General features: G+C 42.8%; 1 protein-coding gene across 1 annotated transcript in view; it reads left to right on the top strand.

Moving 5' to 3' along the window:
• Positions 1–19,143, top strand: part of ELOVL6 (ELOVL fatty acid elongase 6) — a gene marked incomplete at both ends in the record, with an annotated part of 74,914 nt that extends 55,771 nt beyond the window's left edge. Inside the window, 2 exons of the mRNA XM_082315541.1 lie at positions 16,578–16,729; positions 18,719–19,143. Coding sequence (XP_082171667.1) covers positions 16,578–16,729; positions 18,719–19,143 — 577 coding nt within the window. The remainder of the gene's footprint in view (positions 1–16,577; positions 16,730–18,718) is intronic.
• Positions 19,144–20,174: the final 1,031 nt, after the last annotated feature.

The following is a 20,174-nucleotide window of genomic DNA, read 5'->3' on the forward strand; positions in this document are numbered from 1 at the left end:
CAGCGACAGGTCTTGTATTTGAAGCACAAAACCAAAAAGGCTCACTGGAAGAAGGTGACTCACTTTGCTTTTGTGAGAAGCAACTTTTGCTTCTGTGAGAAGCTGGTGTAATTGATAAGTTACCGCAGACACAGCAGCATTTTATAGAGGGGTTTGCACTTGCTCCGCAGAGAGCTCCTGACAAGGCAGTCCGAAACACGTCTTTATGTGGGGAACTCAGTCCTGAGCTGAACTGAATGGAAAAGGCTAAACGTAAGTTTAAAGAAAGGGTTTCAGTTGCTTGGATTTGTGATTCTGAAATACATTGCAGTTATCATGCTTATAAGTAGGAAAATTGATGAAAAATGATTCAAATTTACGTCCTATGTCAAGAGCTGCCATTCACAGATACTTGCCATGGAGATTAAAACACAACTTTATTTCATATGTTGCTGAGCAACCCATCAAAATCTTAAAATACTCCAAAATTTTATAAAGGTCCTGATGGTACATTCAAAGAGAAAATGAATTACTGAAAAGGTCAATATTTGCCAAATAACATTGAAATTAATAAGCAGCATTTAAGGTGAATTAATAATCTTCTCTCTTATAAATTTAAAAGCAAGCGAATTCCATGTGAAACATTCCCTATATTTGTAAAGCATTAATGCATATTCTCAGTAGGATATTTCTCAGAACCCAAATTAGTGAAATGCTTAATATATACCTACTTAACAATTTATTTCGATAGGACCATGTTCATCTTTATGTACTTACCTGATTTTCTTATATAGCAGATATTGGAAACATCTTTTTAATTACCATCTTGGAGCAAAAGTTGAAAGTTTGGTGAACAGTAGGAATTCAAAATGATTGGAGAGAAGACAAAAATCCCTTGGATGAGACTTAACAGTTTAAGAAGAAAAATTTCTTGTCCGTAGGCTGAACTGTAATCCCAATAGGTAAATACAAACAGTGCTATGTAGGGTGAATTCGTACATTGCAAATCAAATGATGACTGGCATTAAAAAAACAGTGTAGAGGTGATGAAAATATATAGACTAAGAGCAATAAAGTACTGTCAAGAAGATGTATCTCCACTAGGTACCTTATTTATTCTAAGTAAGAAGAGCATCCCATGACAGATATCTTTATTCCCTGAATTGTAATTGATGCCGTGTGACAAAATGCTGTGCCCATCCTCTGTTGAAATCTCACCTCTTCATTCACTCTGCTGTTACTGCTGTGGACTCTGTTGTGTCCATCAAAGTCATTTTGCATGTAAACTGGTTTTACTGTTTTTACCTAATCAGGCCTAATTAAAAGGAAACCAAGGATTCCCCGTGAGACCTGGCTGATGCTACTTTACAGGAGATATGGATAGGACTGGCTAAAAATTCCTATGAAAATCTCTTTTTTCAGTGCTAAGCTGGGCCTCCTTTCTTTAAAAACTTCTTTTTTTCTCTGACTGCTTGCTTGCTTGGTTGTCATTATTGCTGGAAAGCCAAACATCTTAGCAAAGTGAATTCAACACATTATTTGGAAAGCAGCTGTTGCACTCGTTTTGCCCTTATTCCCTCCTCACGTCTCGCAACCAGGGAGAGTGTTGACACTCAGTTTGTCCCCTTGAAGTACACCTTCCTCAGGAGGTCACCCTGTCCCAGCCCACAGGAGCCCTCGCAGGCCACCACTCAGCATGAATGTCCTACTCAAAGCAGAGTCCCCTGGGAGTGAGACTTTTCCACTCCCATTTTAAATGGGGAGTGGACTGAAAAGTGTATTTGAGGAATAAAGAACATCTGTCTGGTGGCTTAAGAAGGGAACTGTACTAGAGAGAAAGGAGGTAATTCATTCAAAAGAAATCAAACCTCCCATCTGTCCCCCTGTGGCGGCACTTCTGCATTTTACTCAGCCTCGGTACTTGGTTCGTGTGCCTGGTAAAAGGTCCTCCCCTGTGCAGAAATCCCTGGGGAACAGAAATCTCCATGTATTTTCTTCTGAGTAAGTCCCCCAACAGCTTGTGCTTGTTGGAGACAGTGGTAATAAAACACTGAGAGGCGTTAACTTGCATGACCTATCAAATCAACATTGCATCTGCGGACGAGCGTGTTAATAAACACTGCCAAACCGAGCAGCGTTCACACGCAGGGTTGCCTACGGGTGTCAAGCCGTGGTTTAGCGAAATCTCCATTTTGCGACGAGTTTAACTTCTTCTAAACAAATGTGCCTCTTCATGCCTGTACCATTCAGCATCTTCCCTAGGTTGCTGAATAAATAAAATATATTTATTATTTACCAACTGTGGAGAATCCCTGAGATCTGAACTTCTCTAAACGCTTGCAGGAGTACTGCCCTGGGGAGGACAGAGTGAAAAAGGAAGATCAATGGCTCCAGGCCTGTAATTGCCATTAAATTTATGGATCTGAGCAGCTCATTACAGCTGTATTATAACTTTTAGCTTCTTTAAGCCTTCTTTATTCTGTCAAATGCTAGTCTTTTCCTGTAACCTAGATTTTGCTTACTTTGTTATCTGCCTTTTTTACAGCTTTAGTGATGGCTAACTCCATTGGTTGGCTTGATTCTCTGCTAAATCTTTTACTTTATTACTTTTTGGCTTTATTTGCCTAGGATAATTTCAAACTCCTGAATACATACATTTCGATGCTATACATGACAGTCACTCTACTAACTTGATGCATTTGATCCTGAAAGTATCTTTAATTTATCCTGCAGAAATAGATATGCCACTTTTTTCGGATTATCATTTAAATCACTGCAATATTACAGTTATTCTAAAATTTTCTTGAGATAATGGATGCTGAGAATAATTTCAGTAACGACACAGGAACAAGTGCAAATGCCCCTGAAGCGTTCATTAAGGACTGCTTAAGAGGTACACTGTGCTTATGAATCCTCATGGGCTACTTCAGTAATCCTTAGACGGATTCCTTAATTTTTACGAGATTTTGCACCAAACACAGGGCTTAAGTTGAAAATTGATTTTTTTTCCTTTTTAGTAATTCAGCCACAGTCAAACTTCCTGAAATAAATACCTAAGAACTAGGAAATGTTTCTTGACAGAAAAACATCTCGCCGAGTATACAGCCTTCACAGGGTGCCAGGGATCTTCAGCTGCATCAGAAGTCCAGTTATTATTTAGTGATGGAAGAGTGAGTTATTGCTCGAGAAATAACAGCTTTCATTAAGAAATATTGTTCCTGCAAGTTCGTACCCTCCGTGTGCCAGATAATCAGGGAGCAGCGTCAGGTAACAGTGCACTGAGGAGGGCGAGACCAGATGATAGGTAATTACTATTGATTAGCTTGTAACTGACTCTTTGCAAGTCAGATGAGATGCAGGAATGCCTGGGTACAGCTGAAAAATTATTTGTCATTCGTTGAGAGAGAACAGTTAGATGTTTTTCAGCAGTGTACGGTTACGCGGGTGTCCCTGTAAGCAACTTCTGCTATTCTCTCGTGTTCCTAGGGTAATGATTGAGTGCAACTGCCCTTCAGCCTGACCACTGCTCCTTGTTTATCTCTACCAAAACCCAATGGGCCTTGTATAGCCACCAAGTGCTCTGTGTAAGACTCTCCATGCACGTATAACCCTTTTTACCTCCACCAATTATCTTCTCCTCTGTTGTAAAGACTGCTTGTAGGAATCTAGCCCTGGCATTTGTTTTTCTGCTATGCTTTATAAGCGGTGCAAGTTCTTCCACCAGCTCACAGAGCTTTGCTTTATTGATTATTTTTGTACTCTGCTCCTCAGGATTGTCTGAATATAGCTAATCCCAGTCATAAAGAAGGAAGGTCTGGGGCATCCAGTTGCATTTCCTGGAGAGGGAATTCAGGCTCCATGAGGAGGGACTGGAAGACAGTAGCTGTGGTAGATTGATTTTTATCCACACATATAAATAAGCCTTCGGACTAGTAGTTGCAGCAATTGGTAGAAGTGTTGAGCTTGCCACTTTAGCAAGGGAGAATCAGATGGATTTTACTCTGCTGTGGTGTTAATGTGATTAAAATCTCCAGATGACAATGTCCATTGATCTGGAGCCCTGCAGAGATGTCACTCTTTGGGTACGCTTAATGAGGTCCCTGGAGAGGGAAGGAAATAAGTTAAGCCTGGTTTTCTTTCCAGTTTTGTCAATAAAAAGGACAAAGAAATGTTTTTGGGAGCCAGGTGAGTTGTGACTAGGAAACGTGCCGACAAGAGGGAAGGGCTGAAAGGAGTGGCTCTACGTCGAGGGATTTGTTGCCGAGGAGCAGAAAAAGACTGATGCAAGGAGCACGGTATCTGCCCGCACTTGAAAACCACAGAGCGAGCTGTCACTTTAATATACCTCATTTCCCTCCCTAAAATTTATCACATGGGAAAGTAATAACCACCCAGGCATGTATGCATATGCTTATGGGTATATAAACCTGCACAAATGATATATTATTTCTTAGAGCCATGTAAAATATTTGCACAATTTTTAAATCACTCTGAGCTGGCCTGGCTTCAGTTTTTGGTCCCAGCTGAAAACTCAAATGATTTGCATTGAAAAGCTTGCTAGAGAGACATCTGGATCAGATACAGTAGAAAGGTCTGAAAAGCAGGGCTTGTGTGTTTGGTTCAGTGATGGGAGGTTTTTTTTTAGAGATGGAGGGGAATTCTCTCAAATTTTGCTCTGGGATTTTGATAGGACTGAACCCAAACCTCAAAGTACGCGTGAACTTCTGCAAAGAAAAGTCTTCTGCCAAAAAGAGTGATAAAAACTGCAAAGATCAGCACAACTTTTGCTCACACACATGGTGCTGAGACCCAGAGCACCCCATTATAAAACACTTCCAAGACTGCTGACCACCAGGTTTTGGGGGTAAGTGAGCGCCACACTGAGAAAAGCGTATGTTATTCCTCATCTCCCCCTTTTCTTACCTTTTTCTTGACAATAATGTGGCTTGCACTCCACCCTGAATGGGACTCGGTCACCTTCAAGGAGGGCAAGGGAGGACTCTGCGGGTGAGCTGCAAGACCCATCTGTTCTCCTTGGTCAGGAGATGGGCAGGGGGAGAGGCTGAGGAGCAGCTGGGCAGCAGGACGGTAGAAGGAAGATTTGGCTGTTGGGGCTTGTTAAATTCTTGGTGTTCTTGTGCCCTTGCATGGTAACTAGTCTAGTAAATATGTTTTGGAGGCACCCAATTCTGTTATTCAGAGCAGTGGTTTATATAGAGAGAATATGTAACAAGCATATATAATGGGAATGGTACTTCATACAGCGTTGGTATGGTTCCTGCTCCGTTCTCAGCCGTATCCTGAGTGAATTTCTGAGCTTTTGAGTCAGTCCTGGGATTTTCTGTCACCCTCTTAAGCAACCATATTTGAAGCAAGACCTAGCAGAGAGATGCAAAACAGTGTCTTAAAATGCTGTTTCAATGGCTTCCCAGAGGAGAGGAGCTGTTGAGAGCACAGTGCCACATTTTGAACTCTATAGTGCCAAAGCTGGCTGGAAAGACTCCTGGTCTTCGTTTTTCCCGCTGTGACTGAGAGCAATGAAACCATGTCATTAAAAAAAAAGTGGAGGAGAGACTATTTTAGCTGCATCATTCACCAGTCCAGTTAAACAGCACAGCCGTGCAACCAGCCAATTCAGCGCAACTGGGCAGGCAGCAGGGAAGTGGAGGCAGCAGCCTGCCTGCGGAGCGAGTGGTGGAGCAGCTCCGGCGCGGGAGGACCAGCGGAGCTCACGGTGGGACGCGCAGGTACGGGAGCTCAAAGGAAAGGAGCCACAGAGCGTGCCCATCGCTAGTTACCGCATACACCTCCTCCAAGAAAATGAACATTTTTCAAATAATGCATTCCCTCGGCTGCAGAGGTAAAATTGCAAGTGGGAGCAAAAGCGTTAGTCATTTCAAGCTTTCAGGGAGTTTGGGAAGCTAAAAACATTTCTTAGTCTAAAACACTTGTGAAAACTGTGCTCTTAATTACACTAGTTTAGTCATTATGAAGAATATAGATACCTTATGGCCTTTCAGACACATGGGCTGAAGAGGATGAGTTCTGTGTTCTTTTTAAAGATAAGAGATTACCGTAAGTGCTGTTAAAAGACTGTTTTGTTAATTTTTGAGAATGTGCTTTTAAAGGTGTTCAGTTACCATAGGAAAAAGGTTCATCACGGCACCAAGGTGCTTTTTCCATAATTTTTTCTTGTTCCTACCCATTGTAAGAGAATAAATAATGGTCCCAAGTAATTTTATCAATAGGCTGGGCCTTGGAGGACACAGGTGCACAAGGGGGTTACTGTGCTTTCAGTTATCTGCTAGCAACTGAATTGCAACTGAGCACGTGGTTGTCTAAACACAGATACAAAGGGGTGAAATATGAATATGAAACTTCCTTCTCTGATATTACAGTTTTACACTAAAATTTAGTTTTACACTAAAATTGCCATAGACAGAATGAGCACATAAATAGTTAACATAGTTCATCAGCACCAGAGAAGCCTCGGTAACATGTTTTCACATCTGTGCCCAAAGTTGGTTTTGTTAAAGGAAAATATGGGAAAATGGTAGCCAGTGTGATTTTTTTCCCAGTGAAATGCAAACAATATAGAGTAGAAGTGCGTTCAGCTTAGGTGCACAGTAACATCATGATAGTCCTAAATCCCAAACATACAAAAACCAAGCATTGCAGTCCTCTGCAAGGCTGACTTGGAAATAATGGGGTTTTTTTCATTTTACAGTGAGAGTTTAGGGTTCTGTTTTTGTCTGTGGTTGACTCACTGGTTACGTCTTCAGGCTTTTCCTTCATAGACTTGGGTAGATAGAAGCCTTTCAAAATGCACTTCCCACAGAACCAGTTGCTGCTGAATGGGATTAAACCCTGCATTTTTGTAGTTTTATCAAGTGACGGCATTAATAAAGGAAAACAGGAGTTTTTAAGAATACTGGCATTGAATTTTCCACCTCACTAGCATGGGTTTTGTACCTGCCCATGTCACAAGGAGTTAAGCATTTCAAGCCACCCCCCACCGTGGATTCTGATCCATACCTGATTTTCTTCTGGAGTTCACTGGTGCGAGTAAGGGGATCAGCAGGGAGCATTAATACAAAACAACTACAATAGTTAGAACAACTGCAAAAATTCCACAAGGGAGAAGAATCCAAATATTTTCTCCTATGGCAAGGTTGGCTGCTGGGGTCTGGTCCTATGCAATTTCAGGGGGGTGGGACAGTGGAGGGGAGATAGAAGCAGGGATGCTCTTAAAATTCACTCCGTAGGTTCACATTCTCTGTGGCTTGTGTCCAGCTGCGTCAGGCCAAATCCACAGTGGTGTTTGCCTAATACGTCAAGGGAAAACAGAGGGAAAGCAAGAGTCTGACTGAGTCTCTGGAAGGCACGTATTGCTCTTACCTGGTCTTCCAGCTAGGTCAAGAAGTTTTCAACTGTTTGTGTTTCTAGGACAGCACAGCTTTGTAAACTCGCACTGTATCTCTCTGTGCATCACTCTGTATTTTTAGGTCTTGAAAGCATGCTGCCAAAATGTCAGATGTGCAGATGATGAAAATGTGATGTTACGAGGTATAACAACAGCTTTTATGCCTATAAACTATCTTTAAAGATATTGATGTACCTTGGGTAATTAAGATGGAGGGTTTGGGACTTGAAGGTTTAGAAAGTAACCTTAAAAAGTGAAAATAAAATCTATAGTAGGTCAAAGGACTCTGAAGAAAATTCCTCCTACCGGAGTGTGTTTACTGTTAATTCAATACTGTTTTCACTGATACAGAGTGAGGTCAGACCTCTTTCTGCTTACATCAAACAGCCCTCACGGGTAGGGCAGTGAACCACAACTCATGATATTGCACATCATTTCTCATCCTGGCTCTGACACAGATTTTTAACAGGACATTTACATTTCAGGTTGCCTCACCTCTCTGTCTTTGAAATGGGTGTTATGGTTAGCCACCTTATGAGGCTGTTGCAAGAGTAAAGGCCATTAAGGGCTGTGAAATATTCCCAAATACAATGCTAAGGGCCTTGGAGATGCCAGCACCAACAGAAGTCTGAAGGAAGTGAGGTCTGAACGGGAAGAGACCTCAGCTTACAAACAGCTTTGTACTTAGCAGTTCTTCACACAGGGACGGGTGACCTAATGCAGTTGCTGGCCTGACTATTGTTGAGGCATTGGTAATTCTGGGAGCAGCCCAGGCTGGAGGTGGTAGGTCACTTGACTGTTGGAAAGCAGACAAGACCAAAATTTTGCTATGGCAAGAGGAAGGTCTGCTCTGTGGAGAGGATGGAGATGTCCTTTTCATCACAAGTGGATTCGATGAGGAGGCAGGGTCTTCCTGGGAGGTACCTGAATCAGTTCTGGGAGGTAAAATAGGGAAGTGCTTTACAAGTGTTTTGCAGGAACAGATCTTTCTGCAGGATCGTGTCTCCTTCTCTCCATTACTAACCTTGGCATTGCTTGAAACCACTTCAGAAATGTTGAAGGATGATGAAACAACAGCCTAATTACATTAATTTTCTTTGCCATTTCTTATAAAAATAACAGTTGGCCTAAGTTCATCAGCTGTAATTTGATCAAGTGTCTCTCTAGGATCTCAAGGTAACTCACTATTAAAAAGACTTCTCTTTTAAATGCTTGTAAAATGCCTCATGTATGTTACATTTAGAGCTAAGAGAGACCAAATCCATAGTCAGTACTATTCTTTTTCAAACTTTTTTATCACTTAGATGAATACCATATCGCTGTGTATCTTTCACTTACCAAGAGGCTGATTCATTTATTTTGGAAAATGTAACCCTCAGTTCCACAAACCTAGCAAAATATTTTTAATCACCAGGTGCAGTCTTACGAAGCTGGTTCTTCTAGTCAGTTTTAATATATATGAATATTTCATATAGGCTGTCCTTGTCTCACATTGACCGGTTAGGATGTTGGGTGCCAGATCCTTTTCTCTGAGATTAGAGGACATGTCATACTGCACTGATTTAACCACAGCTCTCATTAACTCCTTGAGATCAAAATAAGATCCATTAATTCCATGTAGGTCACTGAACAACAGCCAAATGATATCTTTCAGTCATTGCCCACATTTCATTTGTACTTAATGATCGGTTTCTTAGTATATGGTTTCTCACTGTACAGTAAAGATGTCATGATTTTGCAATCAAAGATAAGCCTAAAGCAACCTTATAGTTTCTACACCTGTTTAAATACAAGAAGACTCTGGATTTTATGGAACTGCATTTGAATACAATCAAGGCAAACTAAGACAGGAGTCACGTGAGATAATGTTTAGGTAGTCTGACAACCTTCTAGTGAAACTATATGTTAAAATTATCATAGGATTAATTACTTCCTTCTCTCATTTGGAGGATTTATACCATCTGGAAAATCCAACTTTTTTAAAATATTGCACCATCACACATTGCGCATTGCCCAGTGAAGGTAGTACTGCTCCTCCCTTCCCCCAGCAAAGCTGGCCAGATGTGGATGAATGTGCACATCATTGGGAAAAAAAAAAAACATGAAAAGAGTTAAGAAGTGATTAATTTTTAAAAAAAAAAGAAGGGGAGGAACAGCTGCAATGACATCTAGCCAGTCCACACACCCAAGAGCAGCTTGGGTGTCAGAAAGCAGAGCAAAGCAGTTGTGAATTCTGGTGGGTTGTGCTGCTCCTTTGCTATGTTCTTGCACTTGTCCACCCTCGGGAAAGGGGGGCCCGCAGGACCCATGTTTGCTCTCTGTGATACACTGTGAACATGTGCACGTAGACTCTTAAGGAAACTTAATTAGCCAGGAAACATATTTCTCACTCACCCTTTGCTTCCATATTCTGGAAGGTTGGTGTGTGTGACGGCAGGTCTTGCCAGTCCCCTCCCCGCGGTGGAATGAATGCCACCTCTGTTGGGCAGGCTCTTGGGGAGGCTGCTCTCATGGTTTTAATTCTTTGCTCAGCCTCGAAACAGTCTGGCATGTCTACCCACAAAAGGATTTTGGAACAATAGGCTTTAAATAAACACCCAGACACCAGTAAAAGTCAGCAGGCTGTTGGTCCGTAATTCTGGTCAGCACAACCCAGACCCTAATATCCTTTCTTCATTTGACTATCCCCAGGTAACCACTTTAACCTGGACATGCCCTTGTATGTTGGCTCAACTTTAAAAACAAGCTAGCCTGACTACAGCAATATCATGGGGGAACTGGAGGAAATGCAGTTTCATTTTTTTTTTTTCACAGATTGAGGGCAGACCCCCATAAACCTCCTGATTTAGCTACTAAAATTTTGTTTGACAGTCTTCTCTTCTTGACAGAAAGGTTAGCCATTTCCCAGAGTACTCTGCTCCTGTGAGACTTGAACCCACTGCAAAATGTAAGCACAGATTTTAGGTTGGGAGCAGGCCAATGGTTCATTAAATCTTCCATCTTTCCCACTGGCTTGATGGTATAATAACCACAGCAGTAGCAAAGCAGCAAGCACACTGTGATCCGACTACCTCACCTGTCTACACAGATAATAGTTTAGGTATATCTTCTTATAATACAGCTGTATATACGGTGTGTGTGGTCAGCATACAGATGCATGTTCCCAGAACTCCTGCCCTGTTTGCTAGGACCCATCCTCTTGTGCTTCTTCCCTGGAAAGGGCCATTTCCCAACACTGGTCTGCTGACTTTATCTGAAGTCACCTAGGAAAAAATAATTCTGTGTCAAGCTTGGAAAAAACCCTTCCTTCTGCTGTTTTGCAAGGCAAGCGGCCCCTTCAACGCTTGCATCCTCTGGAGGTGTCTTTGTGTCTTTTTAGGTAGCGAAATGTACTCTTCCTTCTCACACAGACAAAGCAGGGTTTTGTGGGAGACAGATACTTTTTTATTTCTGGCAACAAAATCCATCGGTTCCATAAGAAAGCTGTCACCCAGCCCTGCCCCTACTGCCTCATCCGCCTGGTGCATATCATTGATGGGCTGGTACTCTGGGACCGTGTCTCATGAGACTGCAGAAGGTAAGAGTGATTTGAAAGAAGCTCATCCTTCCCAGGTGGGGAAGAAAGGCTCTATAAATACTTCCAACCAAAAGAAACCTCCTGGTCGTGTTGCAACGTTGCTTTGTTACAAACTTATTTTTAGGAATTCATCAAAATGCACAGGGAGCAAACGGCTGAAAGGTATTCAAATGGACATGCACCCACGTCCGCACATGTTGCTTGATAAAACCAGGAGTTTCTGAGTTTCTTTACTGATTTGGGGGTAACTGCCCAGTTGGGGAGCACAGAGCAGTCAGATGAAGGTGGTTTCAGCTGCATTTCTTTTCAAGAAACTTAGTTCACAGAGTTGTTTCCCTTATAGATGCTTTCTCTGTGCATTTTCCTAGTATCAGTTCCTATCTTGCATATTTTCTGTTGCTTGGCTAAGCACAGAAATATTCCATTGCCCTTTTCCAGTAACTGCTTTCTGTAGGCGTGCTCTCGGACTACTGGGCTGCTCTGACCTGTCAGACCGTGGGCTCGCTGTGCATCCGCGCTCCTGTGCCTCATCAGTAGCACCACAACTTGCTCCTCTTTTATGAGGACCACGGGTTTTAAATCAGCAGGGCACAGAAAGGCCGTTTTATTGTGTTAAGAGAGCAGCATTTCAACAGCAGAAGGGAAACTTGATATGAGCCCTGAAACCCTCCGCTGAACAGAACGGAAAGGTGGATGTGGTTTGATTTGTCACGAAGGAAGGTGTAGGAAGGTCCACGTTCTTCACCTGCTGACCTTTAAACATTTCTTTCTAACTCACAGTGCTTCCTCTGTAAATAATTTGCATGCTAAAACAAACAAACAAACAAAAACCAAAAACAAACCCCAAAACCTGCTTCCCTGTTTTCTCACTGGTACAATACAAGCAAGCAGGCTGCAGTCTGAGGGCTGTGACTCCGGACGTAAGGTGATCTCGGCTGCTCTCCGGGGACCGCTGTCTGTTCGATGTGGCTTTCGCTGAGGAGGACCACGTGCTCTCCGCCACCTCCCTCTGCTCCCAGGGCACAGACTCACCTGCTGGGACTCCTGTGAGTCGCCATGTAAGCAGGTCGGGGCAGAATTAAGATTTCTTCTCTCCTCCAGCCAGGCCCTGGGCTGGGAGCTGCAGCCAGGCCCATGGGAGCTGTAGCTGGGTGCCCGACTGGCTCGCTGCCAGACTAGCCCAGCACACCTACTGCAGAAGATAGCCTGACACCTCTGAGACTGGTCAAACCAGCTGGGTGCCTGTGGTTTGGGCCATGTTGAACAGCCTGTGGGCCTGGGTAAGGACGGCTGTGCTTGAAGTCCCTACCAGCCCTTAATTTTGCACAGCACAGCTGGGTCTTGCTGTCTGAGGACTCCCTGCTGCTCTCTGCTGGTGCTGTTTATGCAGGATGGCATGCTTTCGAAAATAAAGATACTCCACTTTTTACATGTAGCTTGTAGCTCACGTGTTTTACATTCACCTTAGCAATAGTCAAGACTGTTATTCCATTCAATGCCATCTTTACCTACTTCTGCAGATACAGTTTGCATGGTGCATTTGGTTAGTTTAAGGGTTTTTTTTGACTGGAACAGAGAATTTCTGCTCTGTGATTATCACAGCACTAAAATCCTTTAGCAATTGTTGCTATATTCTGTGCTGAACTTCTAAAATTTTTTTAATGTAGCAGTCACCTTCCCTGCTCAATTCTGCAGCGTTGATCCTGAACCGGGATGTCCAGAGGTGTCAGGAGCCAGTGCAGTGATGGGTCTGCATAGAAAGCAGCCCTAGCAAAAATGGGCAGTGTCCTTCTCGCTGCGAGGAGGAGCTGGGCCTGCTACAATGGCAGCTGGGGTTGAACTGAAGTCTTGAGCTACCTGCTGCCCTCTCAGGCTGTTGAGAAACAAGTACTTCACTCCCTCCGGGTAAGTAGGATGGAGGGAACAGAAAGCAATAGCAGGCTAACTAACGCCTGCGTTGTCTTCCCATCAGCTACCTCCCCAGCCCTCAGTTTCCCTCCTTCTTAATGCTGCACCTAATCCACGCATGGGATGTGTTTTGAGGCCCTCGTTTGAAAACAAGTTTGTGAGGGAAAAGTATTAGGTTTTATTTTACTCATGGATATGTTTTGATCATATTATGGACAGTAAAATATCAATTGGGCACTTGTTAATCTACCAGAGAAGTCACTGCCTGAAGGGAGGAGAATGTAGGACATTTTGAGTCTGAATAGATGAGAAAGCTGCATTAGCCGGTGCAGTTTGTTTCTGATCAGTCTCTCTAGTTGCAAAAGGCTGTAATTGTACAGTAATTCACTGCTACCTTATTTCTAAAATCCCTGCAGATGATTCCCACCAGACAGACTGCTTTGGTAAGCAGTTCATTTCAATACCTCACAAAAGCTACAGCAGAGAGCAGGACGAGGACAAAATGAAGCAGAAGTGATTTACTGAGCAAGCAATGTCATCACTCTGCTGCACATCATGTCTTTGTGAGATGATAGAAATTTGTTGGCTGATCTTACCTTACAGAACAAACAAGATTAAGTGGCAGAAGCACAAAAAGCAGTCCCGGCTCTCTGGGTCCAAGGCACATTTGCAGGCGTGCATTAGATCTTTTTCTGTCTCCGGTGGTGTGTGCTTGTTGGCGAGATGATAGCGTTTTGGCATGCAGCACATCTCATAAACAGCTACCTGCTCATGGCGTCTGTTTAGGTAATTGAATCAGTTACTTCCAGTTTGCCATCCTCCTTATTTATAAAGCCTTCCCTTGTGAATTATGCAAAAACGTAACTTGGGTTTTACTGATTAAAAATTCAGATTAGTCTGACTCACACCATGTAGAGCAGTAGCTGGAGTCACTTCTTCTAGAGTCATGGAACTAGAAGAAGCCACTGTGCTGTGAAATTACAGAAAAGTAAGTGTGTGAGTGTGAGTGTGCGCGCGTGCGTGCAGTCCAAGGAGAGCTCTGCGGTCGTTGCTAAACAGAAAGACAGGAAGAATTACATCGTTATAATCTCAAAGACAGCAAAGTGAAACCCTGTAATCCCCACAGGGCAAATACTTTTTGGCTCTGTTATCAGTCCAGATTCAATCCCTGGGTGTCCGTACTCAATCGCTTACAGTTAAGTCAACGTTTGCCTGTTGAGTTTGTGTTCATGGCACAGAATTCTCTCTGGTTTTAAAACTTTAATAATAAATGATATTTTAGAAAAGCAATACAGCTTCTGTACAAGGAAAGGCGTATTGCTTGCAGCTGTTAGATTTCATGATTTAAAATTTCCTTTTTTCCCCCCATTTTAATGTCAGCACGCAGGTATTTGCTAATGGGATAACCAGCATATCATTAGATATTCTGCCTGATCTTCCTCCACCCAGTTTTGCCACCACCCAAAAGACAGGAGCAAGCAGCAGCCTGCCCTGGCTAGCCTGAGGAGTTCACTGCCTCAGGAAGTGATCAGATCACATCTCCGTCAGGATCTCCTGTCTTCTTGGGAATGAGAAATGCAGCTCCTGAGAAAAAAAGGGCACATGTTAAATGCCAGAGAGAAGACACAGAACGAGTTGCGCCTCGTTTCAAAACTCCTCCTGCAGGCTTTGGCACTCTCTGCTGACTGGACCGATCCCCAAAAGACGTGAGAAAAGCGTACTGAGAGAGCATTTCTGGGAGGGAACAACCCTACACGGAGAGGATGCGCTACAGGCTGCGTAGACGCTAAGAATGCTGCACTTTCTCTTCTGAATGCAGGGGTGGATGAACATGAGAGACTGCAATGGCTGCCTTGCCTAAGCCTGGGAATATGTGCATTACTGTGGGCAGTGCTAATGGGAAACCCAAACTCAGCTAAACTCCTTCAGTACACCTGTACCACAGCAGGACGGTTTTTTATTTGCACATAGCATAGGAGGACTCATCTGGCAGTAGAGCCCGTGAGCAAATACCACCATGCAAATAGCAGATAATAATAGTAGCTTCTTAAGTGCTCACTGTTGTCTGAATTTCCTGATGGCACAGTGAAACCTCAGGCATCAATATGTAATGGTGCGGGAGCCAGGATGTGACACTTCTCCCCGGGCGTGACCTGGCTGTAGAGCCCCAAAGAGCACCAGGCAGCATGGTGCTCCACGCAGTTGTGGAGTGCATGCAGTGGACAAGGGAGAGCGAGGTGCATTGCTCCTCAGCAGCAGGCAGGTTTGACTGGGTATATCAATGCTGCAGATTTGGAAATCTGAATACTTTGTGCAAAAAATACAAAAACTTGGGTCAACTGTTTTTAAGCCTGGCAGGCTTACTTGAACCATCTAGTCTGACCAAATGCCATAAGAACTGCTATAGACCTCAACTTTTGAGGCTTCCTTGATAATTTTAAACACATTTTTTTGAAGAACACTGACTTCACAAGACAAGGATGAGTAACAGAGAATCTATAACTTCTGTGAACTGTGCCTTATTTCACACACTTTGCATAAATAGTAGCTTGGATTGCCCACATGTGTCTACACATCAATTTTAGGTGGCTTGGTTTGCTTGCTGCCAGGTGATAGTCACGAAAGACACCAAGGCAGAGCAGGAACCAGAGGATTCATGAGTAGGACAAGGTCACAAAGAAGTCAGAGGGGAGATAAGATGGAGCTGGGTAGAGGCACAGGGACATATGACGTAGGCATAAAGTAAGATATACTCAACCCCAAAGGAGATGGGGTTTTTCTTTGCTCCATTTTTCTGAAAGCTGCTTGTTTCACCCAATATTCATCACAGCTTTTGAAGGGCCAACAAGCTACAATGGTAGACAGTGGGCAAGCGCATTCTTAACGTAAAACAGTGAGGCAATTCCTTCTGCAGAGCTCCTCGCTGCTGAGACAGAAGCCTTTGTTCCTTACATCACCTGGATGTCTTCTGTTACCTGAACCTCTCCCCTCTGTAATTGCAGTAATTAATACCATTACGTTTCTCATTTACAGAACACTGTTACTTTGCATCTCACTTTGATGAGGTGAGGGTGAATCTGCTGTTTATAACTTGACTCAACTAGTCGATTCCTCTGTTAGCAATGACCTCTTAAGAGATGAAGTATGAAGTCAGCATGTGCACCCAAACACCAGCCCTGACTGAGACCCCCATCAAAATCTGTGTGCCCTACCTGGGTTGGTCTGTGCTCAGAGCTCCTGTGGATGTAACAAACACAGGGAGAGACAAGAGAAGACTCAGAGGAAAGCAGAAGAGGGAATGGGTCCCAATTATGTTGATGACAGCTCTTTATCAACTCACTTCTTGTAGTCTCCTAGCCGTCAGCATCAAAACTTTGCATGTTGTTTTCAGCTGAAGTAGAGGTCTCCCACTGCTCCTGAAAACTGAAGGATCATTCCTGTAGTAATGAAATAAAAAACATTGACATTACCGTTCCAGACTTTGACCAGGGGATACGGCTGCAGTCCAGTTTGCAAATCTGAGTTCAGCATAACTTCCTAGAAGCCAGCAGAGTTGCTCCAGCTTTAAGGCTGTCTCAGACTTACTACTTCAGCACGTTTATGGCCGTTTTCTCATAATGATTTGAAGTGATGGCATGTAGATTTCAACTGTCCACTCAACTTTCTTCATTTTCTCTTTTTGTTTTAAAGTATATTCGGTGCTGTTCGAACTGGTGCTTATATGCTGTACATTTTGATGACCAAAGGCCTGAAGCAGTCAGTGTGTGACCAAGGTTTTTACATTGGACCGGTCAGCAAATTCTGGGCATATGCATTTGTGCTAAGCAAAGCACCCGAACTAGGTGAGTACCCTCTCTCCCTTTCTCTCACTATGCATATTTAGAGCAGAAGTGTCTGCGCAGGAAGCACAAGAAGGGTTTCAGTGCTGTCAAAATCTCATTTTAGTCTTAGAAAAACTGGGTAAACAAAACCAAACCCAAACTCTGCATGTTTTAGTCTCTAGAGGTCAAGTCCAGCTTGGCTGAGGTTAGAGCAATGTGCAGTTGAATAAGACCATTCCCAGCCCAGGAATAAACTGCAGTGATTATACACAGCAGGGCAGTCAAGAGGTAAGAGCAATCTGGTCCATACTTCTTCCTTAGCTACTCATAGGCAAATACGAGTAGCGTAATTGGCAGTCACTCACCCCGTGGGTGCAGATGTGAAGGGGGGGCTCCAGCAGCTGTGTCAGCAAGCAGCTTTGAGTCAGGTTCTGCCTCCATTCTGCAGCATTCATCCTTAAATACACACGTAGGCGTACAATTATGAACAGTAACGTGCTTCCTCCCTAAACATTGAAAGCTGTGGCTGTCTGCTTCCTCCAAATAGAAACCAATTTCCTATAATATCCCTAGCTTTGCCAGTCCTGATTCTTATAAACTCCCGTCTCTCCAGCAGTTTTTTGGTAGGGATATTTATGATATGCATGCCAAAGCCAACTTAATAGCCAGTCTGCATGTGTTCTCATCCCATGGCTTATTAGTGGAAGAAAGGATTGTTTTAGTGGGAAGGAGGAGGCAGCGATTTAGCAGCCCTCCAGCTTTCATTTCAGAGGATGCCCTTACTAAACCTCAAAGGGCTTCAGCATTCACTGTGTTCAGATGTACAGTAAAAATAAGTGTTTACCTTTCAGCAAAGAATTTGATTCAGCAAATTACAGGACAGCAATTCATCAGCATAAAAACTGGAAAGAAAGACACCGGTTGCCTTGCTGTGTCAGAATCCCTTGGTTTCCTGCTGCTTAAATTACTGCAAAACCACGGAAATTTAGTTGTTAAAACTGGAAAACATCAGCTAGAACTGCACAGCAACAACAAATTGAACATATGATTACTTATTAAAATGTGAGTCAACATCTTGCAGCTAATGAAGTAAACAGTAGCATTATGGCTTATTACAGACCTTGTGCAGACAGTGCAGTTTTGGTTCCACACATCCCTACTATTCATGATTTGGATTTTCTGGGATACATATACGTAGAAATAAGTCCCCGGATTCAAATCTCAGGGATCTTTTTGGAAACACTGTGTCTATAACAATAGAAAACAAGCAGCGTACATATATACATGTATCTAATTGAGATGCTCAGTGCAATCATGAGAAGCAGAAGGAAGAAAAAAGCAGGAAAGAGAAATAAAATCTACTTTTCTACAGTAGCAACATGAATTTGCAGAAAAGGATGTGCATTTCAACATAAACTAGATTTCTTTCTAGAAGCATTTTTTTTCTGGCAATTATATACCTTTCGGTATTGTAGGTTGCATATGCAATAGCTTTTTGCGTAGTAGCTCAAAAGGCTCTACTGAGTGTAACTAGGTTTAGTTTGCAGGTAGACATTTGAATGGGAGGGCACTGTGCTTCTTCCTTTTCAGGTTTTCTGCTCTCTGTCGAGCTGCATTTCTCTTCTAGTCCCAGCATATAATGGACGATCTCACACTCAGAGATGATACACATACATCCACCTACTTCACCTCAGACTTGCACGGATTATGTTTGCAGCAAAGGGCTACCAAGTAAACCTATGGAGTTTTCAAACAGGGGTTATCCACACAGGAAAATGTGGATACGTTGGTTTTCCAAAGATTGCGTAGAGATTAGGAGCCAAGGTGGCTCTCGGATCAGACAGGCTCTCAGATCTAGAGCTGAGGTGGTTTTTCATGCTCCAAAATAGTGTATACTCCAGCAACATCAAAGGGAAGAGAGCACTGCAGTAATTATGGAATTGTTCAATATGTTTCTCATTTCCTCCCCTCCTTTTTTTTTTTTTTTCTTTTTTTTTTGTTTTGTTACAGGTGATACAATATTCATTATTCTTAGGAAACAGAAGCTCATCTTCTTACACTGGTACCATCACATTACTGTGTTACTTTATTCTTGGTATTCCTACAAGGACATGGTGGCTGGCGGTGGCTGGTTCATGACCATGAACTATGGAGTACACGCCGTTATGTACTCTTACTACGCCTTGCGGGCTGCTGGCTTCAGAGTCTCACGCAAGTTTGCCATGTTCATCACCTTGTCGCAGATCACTCAGATGTTGGTCGGTTGCGTGATCAATTACCTGGTCTTCTCCTGGATGCAGCATGGCCAGTGTCATTCCCACGTGCAGAACATCATCTGGTCCTCTCTCATGTACCTCAGCTACTTTGTGCTCTTCTGCCATTTTTTCTTTGAGGCCTATATCGGCAAAACCAGAAAAGAAAGGAAGGTTGACTAGTGGTAGAAACGAGACAGAAGCCATAGCTCAGGGTCATCAAGAAAAACAAAATTATAAGAAAAGAAAATGGCACAAGGAAACACATATATGTATGGTGCAGCTAAAACTTGGCAGCTTAGGGAAAGTTAGCTTGGTTTAACCCAGGAAGTTTATGATCCTATCATGGTGAGGACTCACTGAATTCTACTCTATCTCAAAGGACTGCTGATGAAAGACAACTTCCTTCTTGTACCTGTCTGCTCTAGAAAAGAAAGGAGAAAAGAAAGAAGAGAAGAAAGACAAGAAAAAAGAAGAAGGAGAAGAAAAGAGAAAAGGAATAATGTTGAGAGGGAAAAAAGTATATTAAATAAGCAGTGTGTTTCCCCAGGGTGGAGAAGAGACTTTTATTTTAAAAAAAAAAAAAGTTTCTAAATCCTTTCTAATAATTTTTCAGTGTTAAACTTGAACAAAACAAAGCAGAGAGGTGACAAAAAAAATCTGTCTATGATAACAGTAAGATTGCAAAATTAAAATCTTTTCCATAGCAGGTTGATACCTTTAGCCAAAATGAAACCCAAAAGGATGTTTCCTGCATGGAACGTGGCTGAACTCCACACTCTGGTCATGAACGGAAAAGAGAAGAGATTGATTTCTCCGCTATATGTACTCTGCCGGGGGAGCAGATCACAGAGTCGCCTCCCTCAGAAGGTGGAAAGGAGCAGTACTTTTACAAGAGTTTAATGTGAAAAGATGCACTGTTGCAATACATATCTCAGAGAGTGCATTTTCCAAGTGCATTTTTCAGTTAAAGGCAAGGAATTTCTGCAGCAGGATAAGTCATAGAAGGTTAAATCAATCAATATTTGCTAAATTACCAGGGGCTAATAGCAGAGGGGTGTTCAGGAAGGAGAGGGAGACAACTCCCCTCACGTGATTTTTAGGAATTATCTGTTAATCTCAATGTAACCCGCAGCGACATTGATTTAAATGGGGGAAATCGGAAGAAATCCTAGTTAGCGAGAAGAGAGTGACGTATCTGCCCACTGTTTTCA

This window comes from Platalea leucorodia (assembly GCF_965183815.1).
Source record: "Platalea leucorodia genome assembly, chromosome: 6".
NCBI classification, from domain to species: Eukaryota; Metazoa; Chordata; class Aves; order Pelecaniformes; family Threskiornithidae; genus Platalea; species Platalea leucorodia.